This window comes from Antennarius striatus, chromosome 14, assembly GCF_040054535.1.
Source record: "Antennarius striatus isolate MH-2024 chromosome 14, ASM4005453v1, whole genome shotgun sequence".
In the NCBI taxonomy this organism is placed as follows: Eukaryota; Metazoa; Chordata; class Actinopteri; order Lophiiformes; family Antennariidae; genus Antennarius; species Antennarius striatus.
Genome location: NC_090789.1, coordinates 5,926,250 through 5,943,730, shown reverse-complemented (window position 1 = coordinate 5,943,730; position 17,481 = coordinate 5,926,250). Strand labels below are relative to the sequence as shown.

The following is a 17,481-nucleotide window of genomic DNA, read 5'->3' as shown; positions in this document are numbered from 1 at the left end:
CGGCTTACTTCGTTTTGAGTTCGGTTTACAAAAGAAATACATGGAAAAATAAAAAGTTTACGTCAATTTACTCAACTTCTTTTATTTATAACCTTAAAGGCTTTTAGATCATTCATAAAGCATCTGCAATATATGGTAAACATTGCCAAATTTTATTAGTAAATTTAGATTTTTTTTCTGTACTTCATTAAAAACTAAAATTTGTAAGCTTAAAATAGTTTTGTATTAACCATATATTATTGAAAATGCATTCATAAATAGTACAAAAGTGGGAATAGTTATTTTTGGTTTAAACTTGAGACAAGTTAATTCAACATACGCAATTTTTTTTACTTACATGTCACTTGGAACCATTTAATGACGTATGGTGAGGTATACCTGTATGATAATGTGATATATGATCAGCCGTTGATAAAGCACAAAGATGAATAAATTTAGGCACTATTTTGTTAAAAAAACAATACATCACAGAAAAGATCTTTAAATTCATTGTTTTGTGTCCATATAATGTGAAAACTGACCTTGAAATATTTCATAATTAGTTATAACTTTCATAAAAGTTCCTAAGTTTGCTAAAATACGGCAAGCAAATGCCGTCATTTGAGATGGATGGGAAATATAAACAAGTTAAAATAGTGCAATACAATGAAAAAGGTACCATGGGTGCCCAAGTGGTAAAATGAGTAGTTCATTCAGCATTCCCTGAGTGTTTTTCATTATTAAACACTGGAATGTGATTATTTGGTCAAATAAAGCTCAATATTAAACTACTTAATATTTGTCATTTTTCTTTGCCTCATCAATCAGTAATCAAACTCATCATACTCTTCCTCACTCATCAGAAGTGCAAACCTGTTGTTAAACTCGTCAGTCCCTCTCCCCCCTCCTCTTGCTCCTCTTCCACCTCTGCCTCTTCCTCTCGAACCCTGTCCTCTTCCTCTCCCTCCCTGTCCTCTTCCTCTTTTCCTCCCTCGTCCTGCCAAAGAGGAATGATGGTTTTTGGAGCTGCAGCTTCTCACAGCTTCCATCAGAGAAAAGTAGAGTTGTCTGGACAAGGAACCCCCAACGAGGAGCGACTCAGCAGCTCGGCCCCCCTTTAGATAGCTGACGAAGCCGTGAATCAAAGTACCGCTGAACAGCCTGAGACACACGGAGAAGTTAACAGATATCAATACTTCCATTTATTGTGACATCTATTGATAGTGAGCCCTTGTACATTGTCTCGGTGAGTGTTTATTTCTTTGTATATAAACTGTAAATGTTTTGAGTGCCAAAAAATCTTCATGATCCGTGTGGCTTACCATGATAGGTGTGGTTCAGGTATTGGCAGCAGCAGTAACTGATTCAGACACAGTGCACTCCAGACGCAGGCTTGCCACTGACTGAGACTGTGTGCAACTCCAACATCCAGGCCTCGTCTCGACCCTGGCCTCAAACGAAGTTTATCCAGCCCTGCCAACACGTTGCGTTCTGCAGACCAGTCTAGCTGTGGGACTATGATGATACAAGTAGTCATTTATTTTAAGATCATAGGGAACTTATCACTATTTGACATGTTATTTAGCTACATTTGAAAATACAAAACCACAAACCAGGATATCGATAGTCAGAGGATCCATGCAGGTTGTTCCAGGAGAGCTCTCCATAAACCATAGCCAGTACCAAAGCTTGGAGCTGGAACGGTGAAGGTGTTGGTGTAGCCTCTCGCATCCAGAAGCCTGTCACCGCTACAGCCAACCTCAGTTGGAGAGGAACAGGAGCCAACGCAGTCTCCTTCGTCCCCAGGACTTCCAAGAAGACACCAAGACGAACTGCCACAGGAATCTAAATTAAGAAAATCAAATCATATGAGTAATTTCTATCAAATCTGATATAAACCAAAACTGTTTCAACTGAGAATAACACGCATTGCATCGTCATGTTTACCTGGCCGATTGTATCCAGATGTAGGGGGTTTCTGGGTGGTCGTGCCTCCACTTGGTTTTTCTTCAGGTTCAGATCAAGACGGTCGTACTCATCCACATACATTGGGACACTAAAGATCTGAGCCTGCACTCCACCAACTGCTACATTTACACCTTGCTGTGTGTGTAAAGGAAAGCCCTGACCCTTACTGCCATCAGTCTGACCACCTCTCCACCCCCTCACCCCTCGCCCTCTTCCACCTCTCACACCCTGGCTGATGATCTCTTGCGCCCTCAAATCCTGCGGTTGAACATCTTGGTCTCTCTGTGTTAATATCCCATACATGGCCTGGCGTATGGACCTGGCACAGCAGTGGCTGCTGGCCAGTTTGCTGTTCTCCACCTGTGGGATGAGCAGAGCCCGGTGCATCACAACTGCATTTACTACCAAAGGATCCAACAGCCCTTGTGCTGCCACCAGCGACAGGCACTCCGGGAGCCACGAGCTTGAGCCTCCAGGGGGTTCCCTAACTGAAAACCAGCGAGCCAGAGAGCTTTCAGAGGTGATGCGATACTCCTGCATGCCTGCCCATAACTGTGAACTAAGGCCACTATTCTGTCCTCTCTTGCTCTTGCCACCTCCAGCTTTCATTTCCTCCTTCATTAAACCGCTCACTTCCTCTAGGGCCTTCGCTGCACAGGAAAAAGAAGACAGCCAAAGGAGGACGCCCTCAATGCGGGAAGTACTACTTTTACCCCTGCCACCTCCTCTTCTTAATGCATTCACATCCAACAGACTTAGGAGTGTTTCAGCATCTTTTGGATTGCCATAGTCATTACCAGTCAGGACAGCACACAATGGTAGCAACTCCCGGTTCATGCCACCAAACCAGCGACACAGCCCATTAGTCGTGTAGCATCGAGCTGAGATATAACGCTGAGACGCCTTGCCGTTGAGGTTGGACCAGTGGAAAAAATGGAGTGGCAGATAACCACCTAAGGTAGAAAACAAACATACACACCACATGTAATGCGAAACGCCCAGTGCTAGATAATATTACCATCATTCATTATAAACCTACCATGTTTGAATGTACAGAAACAAACATTCTGTCACTATCCATACCTGGCAGGTCAAAGATATAAAAGTCACTGTCATTGGACAGAACTGGGCATTTCCACTGGTGAGCCAAACAAGCGATTTCCCTGTCAGCCTCAAACAGACACTGGACCAACGGAACTCCTCTCTGGATGAGCACCTGGATGAAGACATTCCTTGTGAGGATGGGGAGAACACAACCATTACGGCCACGGGAAAGACTGTCCGCCTCTTTTATCTTGGACTGAAGGCGTTGACGCATGGTTGGAAACTTCTTGTCACTGGGGTCAACACCTTGAAACCACAGGAATAAGACAGAATGTAGATTATGATGGGATTACAACTGCAGGCAATCTTAGAATGGAGCAGGTGTAAAATAACTTGGATTTTTGACACACGTGACAAAATGCTTTTGTTATATTTAGTTTGCTCATCAATGCCTACATTGATGTTAGAAAGTATAACATGTCTAGGCTATCATGTGACTTCCATTATTGAGTCATATCTTGTTTATACAGACCAGCACATTCCATACAAACAGGTAACAATTCCCACCTTCTTGTTAGACAACATTGCAGCCCACTTTACACCACACACCCAATGAAAAAACTTGTGCAACGGTGAAAAGCTGATTTTCCAAAAATGAAAGAACTGCAGTCTAAAAGCTGTTGTTACCTCCGTCCAGTACCACATATGGCTGGATGTTGCATGTTTCCAAGGCAGAGAAGAACTGGTTGAGCAGGCAAGTGAAGGCATCATAGTCCCCTCCATGCAGCTGGTCCAAACCATAGTTAAAGTAGAGGCGGAAATACAGACTGCAGCCATCAATTACCAGACGACTGTCCCTGAACTTCACATCCTGAAGCAAGTGTTTGTTCCCCTCCACAAAGGTGGTCAGCCCCTGGACACCCATTGAATATCAACCTACAAAAACATCAAGTGAGAACGAGTCCAAGTTCTTCTGAAGGATGCTTCCATGTCAGTGCCACGGTGGAGGTTTCGCTGTCTTCACTCGGTTGAGGGTGTATGTAGTCTGTGGGTTACCAGATCCAACTATAGCATGGAAAGGAAAATATTCGTAACAAACTCAGACACGAGAACTGGTTCCGGGAAAATTGCAGGCCTAAGACAACACGAATGTTCCAAAACTGAGACGCAGCTTCACAGAAAATAAGTAATGACCGTACTTAAACAATTATTCGTAATGTAGTTTTGGATCATAAGGTTTACCCACCAACCTATTCACGTCATATTTGTGAACATGTTCTGAGCAGTTATTTCCGTGTGTACTTCAAAATAAGAGTGTGTGATACAAAAGTGTGTATCCGGTATGTTTAAATTATTTGCATTTATTATTATTTTTACAAAGTTTATATTTTTGATTCAAGTGTTAAATACAAGTTTGTTTTTTTAAAAAACATCTGAAAATTAAAAAGTGAAATATCCAAAAATAGAAAACAATAGAAAACGCTTACGCTGACCTGACTGTGACGTTTCCTCAAGTTAAATTATTTGCATTTATTATTATTTTTACAAAGTTTATATTTTTGATTCAAGTGTTAAATACAAGTTATTTAAAAAAAAAAAACATCTGAAAATTAAAAAGTGAAATATCCAAAAATAGAAAACAATAGAAAACGCTTACGCTGACCTGACTGTGACGTTTCCTCAAGTCTCGCGAGAAAAAAAACGACAACGCGAGCGCTAGCGGGCTCGCTAGCTAGCTTAATCCCGTTTCAGATATATCTCGTTTATTATGGTCACAATGTCTGGAGGAGCAAATTTTGGGATTCCAGGCGCAAGCCAACACACTTCCGGAATACTTACACATCGGAAGAAAGACAGTAGTCCATCTGCTCGGTTTTGGGAGAGTGCGGATACTTTAGCCCAGCTGGATGTGGTGCGACAGTGGGTCGGGAAGCACTACAAAAAGGTAGTTAGCCGACCAGGAAGCTAGCTGAAAAGCTAGCCGCCCCCTGCTAGCAAATCCGACAGCTAAGACCGTAAACAAATGTGTCGTGGAGTACAGTGTTACATTTACATTATCTCACAATTGTTGTTTTTAAATCAAATTGTGCCATTAAATATGTATTTACTGAGAATATTAATAGATATTCTAAGTCTTAGAGATACATCGCACCAAATGCAGTAGCTAAATTGGTACCGTAATGTCGATATTAAGTGACATTAACATGAAATAACAGAATATTATCCTCCAGCTCATTATACATTCTGTGTTTCTGTTAGTATGTGCTAGTGGATGCTCCATCGTGTCAAGCTTTGGCTGCAGTTACGCTGCAGCTTCTCCAGTTTCAAGAGGATGCCTTTGGCAGACAAGCTGTCAGTCCTGCTCTCACCAAATTGCCAGTGAGTCTTTTTCTTATTGTCTTTTTAAAAAAATAAAATTTCCAATCACAGATTGCACGTTTTTGCAGATTAAGACGACAGATATTTCCAATTGATTTAGACTTAACCTGTTTGAAACCTTAATGGTTGCTTGCATTCTCCAACATTTCAAAATATTTCTTATTAGTCTTGGTTTTTTTTTGGAGAGGTTGAAATCACTCTATAATTATATGACAAGTTTTAATGTATGGTGTGATTGTAAAGAATTTAGAAGGTATAAAGTGTGGGAATGTTTGCAAGAAGGGTTAAAACAAATAAAACAAACTGAGCAATTTTGCAATTTGTTTGCAGGCACAGTGCTTCCTGGACCTGCGGGCAGGGGGTGGACTCTGCCATATTCTTGGCACTGCATATAAATTCAAGGCAGAGCAAGGCTGGTGAGTCATAACCTTGTAGTTCCTATGCCATGTCACAATGTCATCCCTTTTATCTTCAGCTCTTTTCCATTCCCTATTTTCAAAGGCGGAGGTTTGACCTGCAGAATCCATCCAGAACTGAGAGGAATGTTGAGATGTTTGGTGCGATTGAAAGAGCACTGATCCAGGTGCCATAAACAAACATAAATACTAACGACCAAAAGCTCATCAAGGACACCACTAAAAAACACACCTGTGGGTTTTCTTTTTTTTTGCCCACAGAACAACTGCATGTCACTACCTGCAGTGTATTTGGACCCCACATTGAATCCGGAACTGGCAAGCAGACTTACTGCTATTGTCTCTAGACACCAGGTAAAACACTGCAGAGCGTAAAAATGATCAGAGAGTTAGATGGACTGATGGATCAGTTAATGTTTCCAGGTTGAAGTGTACACCGTATGACTGATCTAAAAATAGTAATCCATGAAAGCAAGGGTAGCTCTGATAATTCAGTTCACTGTAAATGCTACTGATTCACAGTTTGTCCTTCCACAGGGTACATTCACTGAGGACCAGACACTCGCCAGTCACCACATCTACCCCTCTCCCGCTTCTGCCGAGGAAGGTCAGTTTACCTTTGTGTCCGTATGTGTATGTGTGTCTTTCAAAGACTGTCAGAGGTAGTGGAGTGTGTGTGTGTTTCTATAATTCTGTATTTTGTGTGTTGCGTACACAAAGTTTGTTGTCTTACCTGGGACAATGACTGTCAAGTTTACTGATTCTGAATGTATAATTCTTATTTAAGTTTACATCTTTTTTCCCCTGCATTTATTGTCAGATGAGTGGATGCGTCCTGTCATGCGGAAAGACAAACATGTCTTGGTGCACTGGGGCATGCACCCTGACAGGTAATGTACACACGCATGCACGCACGCACACACACACACACACAAACACACACACACACTCACACACTTAAAGACTGTTAAATCAGCACGCTGTGGTGCGTTCAGGTACTGCACGTAAAAACCATACACAGTAGCTCAATCCTTTTAAACTTTTGTTTTTGAAGGCCATATCACGCTACTTTACACAACTTGCTAGTAAATAAGGCCAATGACAGTTTTATAACAATAATTCATTTAAAGGCATCATCTATTCGTTTCTGCTTTAACCTATATTCTTACTCTGAACTTTGCCCATCACACGGAGGCCTTTAGTAGAATTTGGGAACTTTTAAATGCACTAAACATGATTAATGAGACTTAAGTTTTATCTACATTTTTTTAAACTTTCATCAACAAAGCTGACACATGTTTTTTCCTCCGATAGTGTAGAAGTAACCTTTGATTTACAACAGTGGGATTATATTTCCAGCTGTTTGAAGACTTAACATTTGTTGATCCTTTCTACAAGGTTAATAAACAATAATTAACAGCAGGTTTATGTGGGTCACCAACCAAATCTTTACTAACTATTAACGATAGCTCAGACTGTGAACAAAGCAACACAGTCACAGGGCTTTGCCCAGAGCAAACTGTCAATCATTGAAAATATTGTACAGTATTCACTCCCCTGCAGTCTGGATTGGTGTGCACTATTAACTTAATTTGACAGTAAATTTGTAACTTAAGGACGTATTGCCATTCAAAAAACGCAGTCACAAATAGTTTCATTCCTCCTTCTGTGTCACCTTTCGTAAAACTTCAAAAGAATGGTGAGGAGGAAAAAAAAATGTCTGACAGTCCTGTCTTGAAAAAAAAACACAGAGATCTCCACTTTTTTGATTCTATGTATAATTGCATTAATTATATATTTATTGAATGTAATAAATTTTGACAAGTTTGAATATTTCAGCAGGAAGATTAGTTCCTGAAGTTTGTGACTGCTGACAACCTCTGACAGTGATGCAATAGTTTGCTTTAAAGGTTTAGGATGAGTCAAATTTCACCGATAGGTGGTCAGACAGAGGTAAAGGGACTGTTTCCTCCTCGTGTGGGCTATGGGTTCATATTTATCATTAGTACGCGTGTTTCCCAAAATGTCAAGGAACTCTTTATAGGAAAATCTGCTGTCAACCTTTCCACTGTTTATCTATGTGTATGTGACTCCTTGCCTGCTGTTTCCTTTCCATTATTATTTCTACTGCTTTCAGAAGCAACCTAAATACTCTTTATGTTTGTTGTTCTTTTTCCACAGTTACGACAGTTGGCTGTCCTCAAGTGATGTTGAGGGAGAGGTTGAAGAGCTGCCACTTTTGGAAAAGCAATGGCGGGTCTGTACCACTGAACACATCCAAAAATACTAAAATCTAAAACTTTATACGTACTTCTCTCTGCTATATTAGTTTTAAAAATCTTTTAAAGATGTATTATTTAACACTACACCTTGTCATTTTTTATTTCACAACATGACTTAAAATGAGTTAAAAATACCACCAAAAAAAATTACATTTTTGCTCACCTGCCAAGGAGGATACAAAAAATCCTACATCATGTATGGAACTAGAAAGCTTCCATTCAATATATTCTTGAATATTCACCATGAGAATTGATAGCTAAAGTCTTTTCATTTATCTGCAAGCTTTACTGATATCTGATATGGTATGGTGCAGATTCTTTTTGAACTCATATTGCATGTGTGTGTGTGTGTGTGTGGTTCAGGTTCATGCTGGTTGGGTTCTGGATACAGATGTTTTCAATGAGTGGATGAACGAGGAAGACTATTGTGTGGATGAGAGGAATGTACCAATCATTCTCCGCCAGCGTATTCACCTCCGTGATCACCAGGTTTGTGTGAAAATGTAGATGATACATAATTAAAAATGAAGCTCTAGCAATTTTTATTGGCGAAAATTGAGGAAATCGTAACCCGCAAGACCTTCACTTTCAAAATGCAACGTATGTTGATCTATGTGATTTCAGTTAATTTTGCTTCATCTCTTGCTTTTTTTAACTACCATCTACTCTCTTGCAGGATTCTAAAGCCAGCCCTTCCAAAAAGAGAAGACGCTCCCCTTCTCCACCCTCCTCTGAAGGCAGGAAGAAAGGAAAAAAAGGGTATCAGACAGCAGTTTTATTTCAGCACTATGGTTTCCCTTTCGTATTGCATTTCATTACACAATGTCAACATCAATTTTTGCGTGTTTGCACAGGAGAAGACGTGGACAACAGGAAGAAGAGCCAGAAGAGGATTTGACCAAAGATATGGAGGACCCTACCCCAGTTCCCAACATGGAAGAAGTTATACTACCCAAGATTGGTAAAATATTACCAAAAAGTGTAATATTAAGCATTTGGGAAGTAGAATATCTTCTCTAGATAATTTTCATGCTTATCCATCTCTTGTAGTCAACCTGAAGAAAGACAGTGAAAATACACCCGTCAAAGGAGGGATCATGGCTGATTTGGGTAGGTTCACATGTTCTAATTAATTTGTTAGGAGAAATGCATGTGTAAATAAATGTTTTCATGATTAAAAAATAAATTTTTTATGAAGTAGGATTGCTTTTGTGTACCTTGAGTTCATCTGTCATTCACCTTTCCTTTCTCCAGACGAACAGGAGGATGATTTCCCAGGAAGGGTAAATACGATAAAAACCAAAGATTATGTTTCCTATTTAAGAAGTTGTTTTTCTTTTAATTGATGGTGAATTGTGTCATCTGTATCAGTTATTGTTGTTATTTCAGTTTTATTAAATTCATTCTGTATTTATGTGTATGTCCAGGAAGATGAAGATGGCAGAGAGATAAGTCGCTTGTCAGAGGGAGAGGACAGCATCACAGAACAAACCCATCATATTATTATACCTAGCTACACATCTTGGTTCAATTACAACAGGTAAATAAATACGCAAACGCATACTTATTTATGTTTATCTTTGTTTTGTGACATTAACTCAAAATGTAGCTGTCCTTAATGCACGGCCAACTTCATAGCTTAAAAACCTTTTCTATCCGTGTATTCCAGCATTCATGCAATAGAGAAACGTGCATTGCCTGAATTCTTCAATGGGAAGAACAAATCTAAATCTCCCGAAATGTGAGTACTTCAAATATTCACACTTAACTGTTCAAGTTTAAACAGATGACGGAAATAGTGTCACTACAAACGTGATCTTCCCTGTACGTTGCAGCTACTTGGCGTACCGTAACTTCATGATTGACACGTACCGGCTCAACCCACAGGAATATCTCAGCTCAACATCCTGCAGGCGCAACCTCACGGGAGACGTCTGTGCTGTGATGAGGTATAATTTAGTGTGTGGATGTTTACTGCCACAAAATAACGGTTTCACCTGCAACATTAATGGAGTGTGGGTTTTGTTTTTAATTTGAATGTATTTAGTGCAATCTCTCACTGTTTAGGAGGAATACGCTCTGCACTTAATGGCTCTGCCATTTAATTGCAGCTTTAATTTTTAATTAAAAACATGACACCTGCTGATTTTCCAGCAGGTTTGATTTGTGCGCCTACATATTTCCATCCACAGAGGCAGATTTTCTGCTGCAAAACTGTCATCTTAATAATAACAGAAGAATTAAATATTTTTTGCATCCAGGGTTCATGCATTTTTGGAGCAGTGGGGTTTGATTAACTACCAGGTGGATGCAGAGAGCAGACCCCTCCCCATGGGTCCCCCACCCACTCCTCATTTCAATGTTCTTGCTGACACACCAACCGGGTTGGCCCCCCTACAGCACAAACCCCTGCAGGTAAAACACACAAGGAGCCAATCACCGCATGTCAGCTCGTCACAGATGAACGTGAAACACATGTTAGTATCATTTGAATTGCCTCCTGATGCCTCTGCTCTCGCTCTTGTAGGTGTCAGCCTCGCAACACATGTTGTATTTCCCAGAAAAAAGCAGAGACAAGCCTTCAGATTGCCAAAATTTTGGCCTGCGCACTGACATCTATACCAAGAAACATCCCAAGGTCTGACCAAGCAACAATGCAAGCATACTGAGAAGGAGATATTGCTAAAAGTCTTAGTTTTCCTACGCTGACCTAATTTCAGTCATTTGTTGACACATTTTACAAATACATTCTCATTTAGTCATTTAACTTGTCTGTCATCTCAACATTTTTGTTAAACAAGTGTTGAATTGATAATTGACTGAAGTGGTTCTTATTACATGTTTCTCAGACTAAAGGAGCAAGTGCAGGAAGCGAATGGACAGAACAGGAGACACTCTTGCTATTAGAGGTAAAGAATTTACTGTTTTTCTATGATGGATGCATTATTTCTAACTGAAAATGGAAATAGATTATGAATGATTTATGAGAAGTATAAGCTATGTGGATTTACATTACTTTCCTCCACATCTCTACTATTTGTTCCTGTCAGGCCTTGGAGGTCTATAGGGACGACTGGAACAAAGTTTCTGAGCATGTGGGCTCCAGACCGCAGGATGAGTGCATCCTCCATTTCCTCCGTCTTCCGATAGAGGACCCTTACCTAGAAGACTCCTCAGCCTCCCTGGGACCACTGGCATACCAGCCTGTGCCTTTCAGCCAATCAGAAAACCCTGTCATGAGCACTGTGGCCTTCCTGGCATCTGTGGTGGACCCACGTGTGGCTTCATCTGCAGCCAAGGCTGCACTTGGTGAGAGACCTCCTACGCTGACATACAACTCCACATTAATGGCCGCTGTCACTGATTTTGTCTGAATTAGTCAAGGTAGTGAACTATATGTACAAATTCTGTGAAGTGATTCCCCTTTGGTTTTCAGAGGAGTTTTCCCGAGTGCAGGAAGAGTCAATGGATAAGATTTCTGAAATGTCCAACCAGCCTAACAAAATGGGTAAGATTGTAATGAATGTGTATTTACTTACACACAAATAACTGCATATCTCTGCTGTCTACAATGCATCTATAAAATATCCTCTGTACTTCAGAGTTGATGGATACAGAAAAACTTGAGATCAACTCCACCTCCCATCAGGTAAAGCAGACAGAAGTGATTCGACGTGATTTTCTTCTGTCGGCTGGTTATTTTTTATCTTATGCCTTATTGTTAGTGTGTGGATTTGTTTCAGGTTCATTTAAGGATGGATGGGCTTAAGGTGGAACTGAGTGGAGCCAAAATGGAGGGAGAACGAGTCAAAAGAGAAAATGCTGAAAATATCCTGCCAGAGGAGGGAGACGGTATGTAAATATGTGGAGTATACAGTATGCACAATCAACAAAAATGCAAACTCAAAATGCTCCATTTCTCTGAGATGCCTTTTGGGGTTAGCATCTGATGAAATGAGCATTAGCTTCTTCCTGAATTGCAGGCCGAGGCGATGACGACGAGTCCATTGGGCAGCAGCAGGGAGATATCGATGACAGCCGAGTGATGGAGCTGGATCTGGTGGAGGGCAGCGTTACCACGGCGGCAGCAGCTGCTTTGGCCTCAGCAGCTTCAAAGGCTAAGGTGGTTTCTAAATTCGTTGATTCAAATATTAATACAGTGAATATATCTTGCTTATATGCAATATACTTAAAGCTCAACTCTGCAATCATGGTCTTGCTCTGGTTTAATGTGACTTCAAGATTTTTTTTATTGAACAGTTAGTACTGTCATCTTTAAATAAAAACAGCATTGCTATCTTTATTAAATATGTGCTCAACGCATGTTCATCATTTACAGTATTTAGCTAAATGTTTTCTTCTTCACTTTTTTTCATTCTCCAGCACTTGGCAGCAGTAGAGGAGAGAAAGATCAAATCTTTGGTGGCTCTGCTGGTGGAGACACAAATGAAGAAGCTGGAGATAAAGCTGAGGCACTTTGAGGAGCTGGAAACCATCATGGACCGTGAGAAAGAGGCTGTGAGTGAACTTAATATTTGTGGCAGCCCATTTAAACCCTTAAGATGGCATAAAAGGTTCTTCCTTTTGCTTCGATTATAATTAATATCGCTGCTTATGAAAATGTCATCTTACAAAGGCAGAACATGGACTTCACAGGAGAAAAATGTGCAGCTAAAACCTTTGCCTAAGATCACCTAACTATTGAAGTATTACAGACATAGGATGTAGTATTCCTGATATATATTTAATATACTGTGGTCCCTCGCTATAATTCCGTTCACCTTTTGCGGCCTTTTTTGTATTTTTGCAGTTTTCTAGTGCAATTTTGCATGGGTTTTTTTTTTTTACAGTGCATTGTGTTCTGCATCCTGTTTTGTTTAAACAAGAGAAAAAATTGTGAAAATTTTAAGACCTGTCTGAGAAAAGTGAATAAAGTGTGTAGTGAGGGATTTTATAGCCTTAAAATACCTATAATAATTGTAAAAAAAAAGAAAAAAAGATTAGATTTCATCTATTGCGGGGTATTTTTGTACGTAACTCCTGCGATTAATGAAGGACTACTGTATATATTTTATTTTTCTGTGAACCTACATTTATTGAAAAATATGTTTTTGATTAAATGACTGTCCTGTTTTTGTTAAAATCAAATACTAAATTATCAGCAAAAATTTTTGGTGTGTGTGCATGCGTGTCTGTGCATTTGTCTCGTGCAGCTGGAGCAGCAGCGGCAGCAGCTCCTGTCAGAGAGACAGACGTTCCACACAGAGCAGCTCAAACAGGCAGAGATGAAGGTTCGCCAGCAGAGGGAGCAGCAGGGGCAGTCGGGATACACAACACAACATCTAGGTGTGACCTCAAACACACACTTCAAAAAAAAGCACACAAACCAATCAGATGAATCCTTTAAGGACAACAAAACCACAGCCTTGTTTAGTTAAAATGCTCCAGTGCCACTCAGTTCTTTGGTTCTGATCAGTTAGATCCTTGTTTGTTTCCTGTGCGTCGTCACGTGACATTCTCTAGTTACATTTAAGCCGATGCTTCTCATTCAGGCCAGCCCATGCCCAACCAGATGATACCTGGAGGAGGAAATACACAGGCTGCTCGTCACCCTGGTGCTCCCAACGGCATGTGTAAGTATGTTTTGTTCAATCAGCGTCTACGTCCTGTTTTGGTGCTATTTTAATCGTATTCTTTGGCTGTGATGACACCTACTTATTGTATTGCTTTCACAGACCCATCCTCCCAGCCTGATGGAATAGCCCCTGTTCCTCCAGGCTCCAGTCACAGCTGAGGTGACCAGAAAACAAGGCATACACAAGCAGAAGAACACAAAAATTCTACACTGACGTATGGAGGAGAAACTGTTAAAAATTTGTAGTCACGTGTTAATAGACTTAAAGACACATTAACACATTAGACCAGTTGATGTGTTTTTGGTCAGCGGCTCAGTCCGTCTTGTAGCTGTGAAATACTTGTGCTCTTATCTCAGTTGAGAAACTATGTCATTAAAGTTGTTTTACATAAATTTGTATTTTTTTTAAAGTTCAATGCCTGTGTGCGTGTGTGTGTGTGTGTGTGTGTGTGTGTGTGCGCGCGCTAATTTCCGTCAAGCAAATTACAAGCAAATTTGTGAAAATTCATGAAAACGACAAAATAAAACAAGAAACCTTCAACTTTCCATTAATCATTCATATAATTGAAGAAAAAAACTCAACTCAATTTTATTTGAGCACTAATTTTTGGCTTGGACATTTATTACCCTAATGATGAAATGAGGTTATTTTCTGGCTTTTCTTTGGATTATCAGATTGTGATTGACAGCAAACGGCCCAGTATCACACTCTGATGGTATTATCGGATACTTTTCAATTGTTACATTAGATTTGCATTTTATTACAACTAACCGAACACATTCTGACGAGAAACCTTGAGGATGTTGTCATGTTTTTTAATCTTGTCATAAAAATAACATGAGTTTTCCTCTGGTATATGTGATCCCCTCATAATGTGTAGCCTCAACATGTCTCTATCACAAGAACTCAGGCCCCGTCCACATGATGCCGGAACTTTTTGAAAACTTAACTTTTTTCAACCCGCATCGAAAACGATGCGCGTTCACATGGCAGCATTTTTAAAAAGATCTCCGTCCAGACGTATCCGCATCTGTGCGTTGATTAACACGTTTATAAGCACAACAACTCTAAAAACGACAGGAGAGAGGACCGGGATGTGTGAATATTCACGTTGTTCCTCCTGGAGGAGGACCTCCACCGCAGAGTTCTCCCACCAGCAGGCAGCGCATCCCGGTCTGACCCAGAACTGGCGTCGGCGTCTTTGGCGAGGAATGTGAATGAATGAATGAACAAATGAATGAATACATATTCAAACTTTATGACACGTAAATAAAGAAACAGACAAACAAATGTTTAAGTGCAAAGCACGTTTATCAACACATCTTCGACGTGGAGCTGTTATACATCAGAAAATACCCGGTTTTAGCTCCGTTTGTACATGTAGACACAGGTCACAAGCATGACGTCACAGCGGTTTTCCCCTCAGGGTGACACCCCCCGGATAGAAAAAGTTGCGGATACATCGTCCACACGACCCAGACCCAGCGTTTTCAAAAAAATTCAGTTGAGTTGTCGTGTGGACAGAAGGCGTAAATGCAGCAAAAAAGTTGCGTTTTCAAAAAGTTCCGGCATCGTGTGGACAGGGGCCTTAATCAGGCGCTACAGAAGAACCATAAAATATATATAGTAACTAATGATGAACAAAACTAACTTAACGGAGCTTTTCCACCTCCAGTGGATGTTAGACGTACTCACATTTCTATAGACATCCTGGATATCTTGGTCGTCTCTCAGAGGAGATTGTGTTGAACAGAAACGAGGTTAAATGAGAATTTCTGTTTCTGTTTCAATTTGACGGTTTTATGTCAGCTATCCTGTATTACCGCCCACGGAGGTGTGGTTTGTTGGGGTTTTTTTGTCTTTTATTTCAATGGACAACACAATTTACTTTGTAGATTCTCACTCATCCGCATGTTTCTGATCCCAAGACTTTCTGTTTCTGACTTTACCATTGTGAGGTGCATATTAACCACTTCTTGACCAATTCCAATAAAGCCAAGCCCAATCTTGGAAGCAACTGTGGTGTGATAAGTTGTCACGTTATTGTTCATGTGTAGCTAAAATATACACAAGAACATAGTTTCATTTATTGGGCTGACCTTTGGAAACAAAAGAATCTTGTTTTGTTTGTCTTTCACTGTGAACAGATTTAACCTCTGATAGGGATGAATCTCAGACTGGTTCAGCTGCCTGGTTGAGTCATGTATTCCAATTAACTGTTTTGTACATTTATATCCACTTGTTCAGCCCTCAAAAACTAGACATAAAATCTTTAATAAACTTTGTGTTTCCTTTGCATCTATTAAGGAAAATTGATGGGTCAACATGAAAAGGTTTAAAGGAAACACAACAGTACACCTTGGAGATTTTCTTTAACTGTAATGTTGGCCTGTTCTTGTTTTTTAAGATCAGAATGTAAATAAAAATGAGCAGTTTGAAAAACAGACAGTGTGACAGGTCCACCTCAAGATTTGACCAATGCTTTGCCCAAGATCCAGCTCTAGAAATTTTTTAAAATGAAAAATCCGACTACAAATTTTTTTGGGTATATTTCAACAAATGCTAAAAATGTAAAACATAGAATGAATTATGCAGTTTGTGGAGCATCGGTATGGTGGAACATTTTTTAAAGCAAAAAAGTAAGTGTTGTTACAACACCATTGTGTCCCTGAGCCTAAATCTGAACTTTAAGTGAAATGAAAGTATGCAGTAAGCAAGGAAATCCAGGAAATAGCACACACTATGGTAACATCACAATGACAATGCTGTTTTACTCCGAAATACCATATAGTTCATTGACTTTGAAACCTACAGGCATTTAGAATCCAATGCTTTTCATTGTATACCAACAGAAATATGATTTCCATAAAGACAGACCATAATCTGTGTTTTTGCATGGATATTACTTCTCACTTTTCACAAATACATCAAATTCATTTAAGTTCCTCTGAATTGGTTGAATTATGCTGTTCTTTAAACAAACATAGGTATGTACCATGACTCAAATATAAGGCTTTGTCACCACCCAATTGAAGTTCTGCTTCAAAAATGAGAAATACTGTGTTATATAATTGAAGACTCTCCAATCAGGCTCATGTGGTGGTAACTCTTTATCTTCATATAGCTCCAGTTTTTAGAAACACATCTATATTTGCAGTTCTGAAAACATTTTCTCAATTTTAAATTTTGGTGGTAACAACAGAAAGGCATAGAGGTTGGGGAAGGAATAATATCTGCAAGAATGTCATGTGTGGGATAAAGTGAGCAGGACTAAAGACAAGACCAGACACCAGGCAGCGACGGTTCATCATTCTACAATCGTGCCAGACAGACCTCCTGGTCCCTGGTTGATTATACTTACTGTAGAAAATACTGAACTCAATATGCTTAAACACATGCGTGTGCAGAGTTTGGCATCAACTAAGGAGTTATTCTTCTGTCCTACTCCTCAGTGTGATCCATCTGTTCACACTGTGATTAAAAACACTTCTCTTTGAGCCCCAAACAGTTTGAAATCTAGACTATCCAGCCTGTAAAAAAATCCAGTGGAACCAGTTCAAATGCTGTAAAACATGGTGATACTCTTACTTGCTTGTATCAGTTGCCTCCATCTAACCCTGTCTTCTGCATCCTCTTCTCTCACACCAACTACCTTCATGTCCTCTTTCACTGCATAAACCTCCTCTTTGGTCTTCCTCTAGGCCTCCTACCTGGCAGGAATTCAGAGGAGGGGTGCTCAATGCATTGATCAAGATCGATCGGTCTATCTCCATGGTA

The 17,481-nt window shown here is 40.0% G+C and overlaps 2 protein-coding genes across 5 annotated transcripts; one reads left to right on the top strand and one right to left on the bottom strand.

The window, feature by feature from the left end:
* Nucleotides 1-139: 139 nt before the first annotated feature.
* On the bottom strand, nt 140-4,919 carry aste1b (asteroid homolog 1b). 3 transcript variants are annotated; one of them, XM_068332373.1, is made up of 7 exons: nt 4,831-4,919; nt 3,679-4,056; nt 3,031-3,297; nt 1,927-2,900; nt 1,593-1,824; nt 1,302-1,494; nt 140-1,140 (listed from the first exon to the last, which is right to left on the bottom strand). In XM_068332373.1, exons 2-7 carry the CDS (start codon nt 3,914-3,916, stop codon nt 804-806), a joined length of 2,241 nt encoding a protein of 746 aa, XP_068188474.1. In that variant the 5' UTR covers nt 3,917-4,056; nt 4,831-4,919; the 3' UTR covers nt 140-803. The 3 variants fall into 3 exon arrangements, with proteins under 3 accessions (XP_068188474.1, XP_068188476.1, XP_068188475.1); XM_068332375.1 differs by lacking the exon at nt 4,831-4,919 and adding an exon at nt 4,242-4,258; XM_068332374.1 differs by lacking the exon at nt 4,831-4,919 and adding an exon at nt 4,238-4,256.
* smarcc1b (SWI/SNF related, matrix associated, actin dependent regulator of chromatin, subfamily c, member 1b) lies at nt 4,694-14,096 on the top strand. 2 transcript variants are annotated; one of them, XM_068332371.1, is made up of 28 exons: nt 4,694-4,936; nt 5,251-5,370; nt 5,701-5,786; nt 5,872-5,953; nt 6,048-6,140; nt 6,324-6,393; nt 6,607-6,676; nt 7,968-8,043; nt 8,432-8,557; nt 8,745-8,827; nt 8,923-9,029; nt 9,119-9,178; nt 9,323-9,351; nt 9,496-9,608; nt 9,738-9,809; nt 9,904-10,017; nt 10,330-10,483; nt 10,596-10,706; nt 10,918-10,977; nt 11,119-11,377; nt 11,505-11,576; nt 11,671-11,717; nt 11,812-11,920; nt 12,052-12,191; nt 12,452-12,586; nt 13,282-13,414; nt 13,621-13,701; nt 13,804-14,096. In XM_068332371.1, the coding sequence occupies exons 1-28, from the start codon at nt 4,760-4,762 to the stop codon at nt 13,860-13,862; spliced, it is 2,838 nt and encodes a 945-aa protein (XP_068188472.1). In that variant the 5' UTR covers nt 4,694-4,759; the 3' UTR covers nt 13,863-14,096. The 2 variants fall into 2 exon arrangements, with proteins under 2 accessions (XP_068188472.1, XP_068188471.1); XM_068332370.1 differs by having other exon boundaries at nt 11,794-11,920.
* The last annotated feature ends 3,385 nt before the right edge of the window (nt 14,097-17,481 follow it).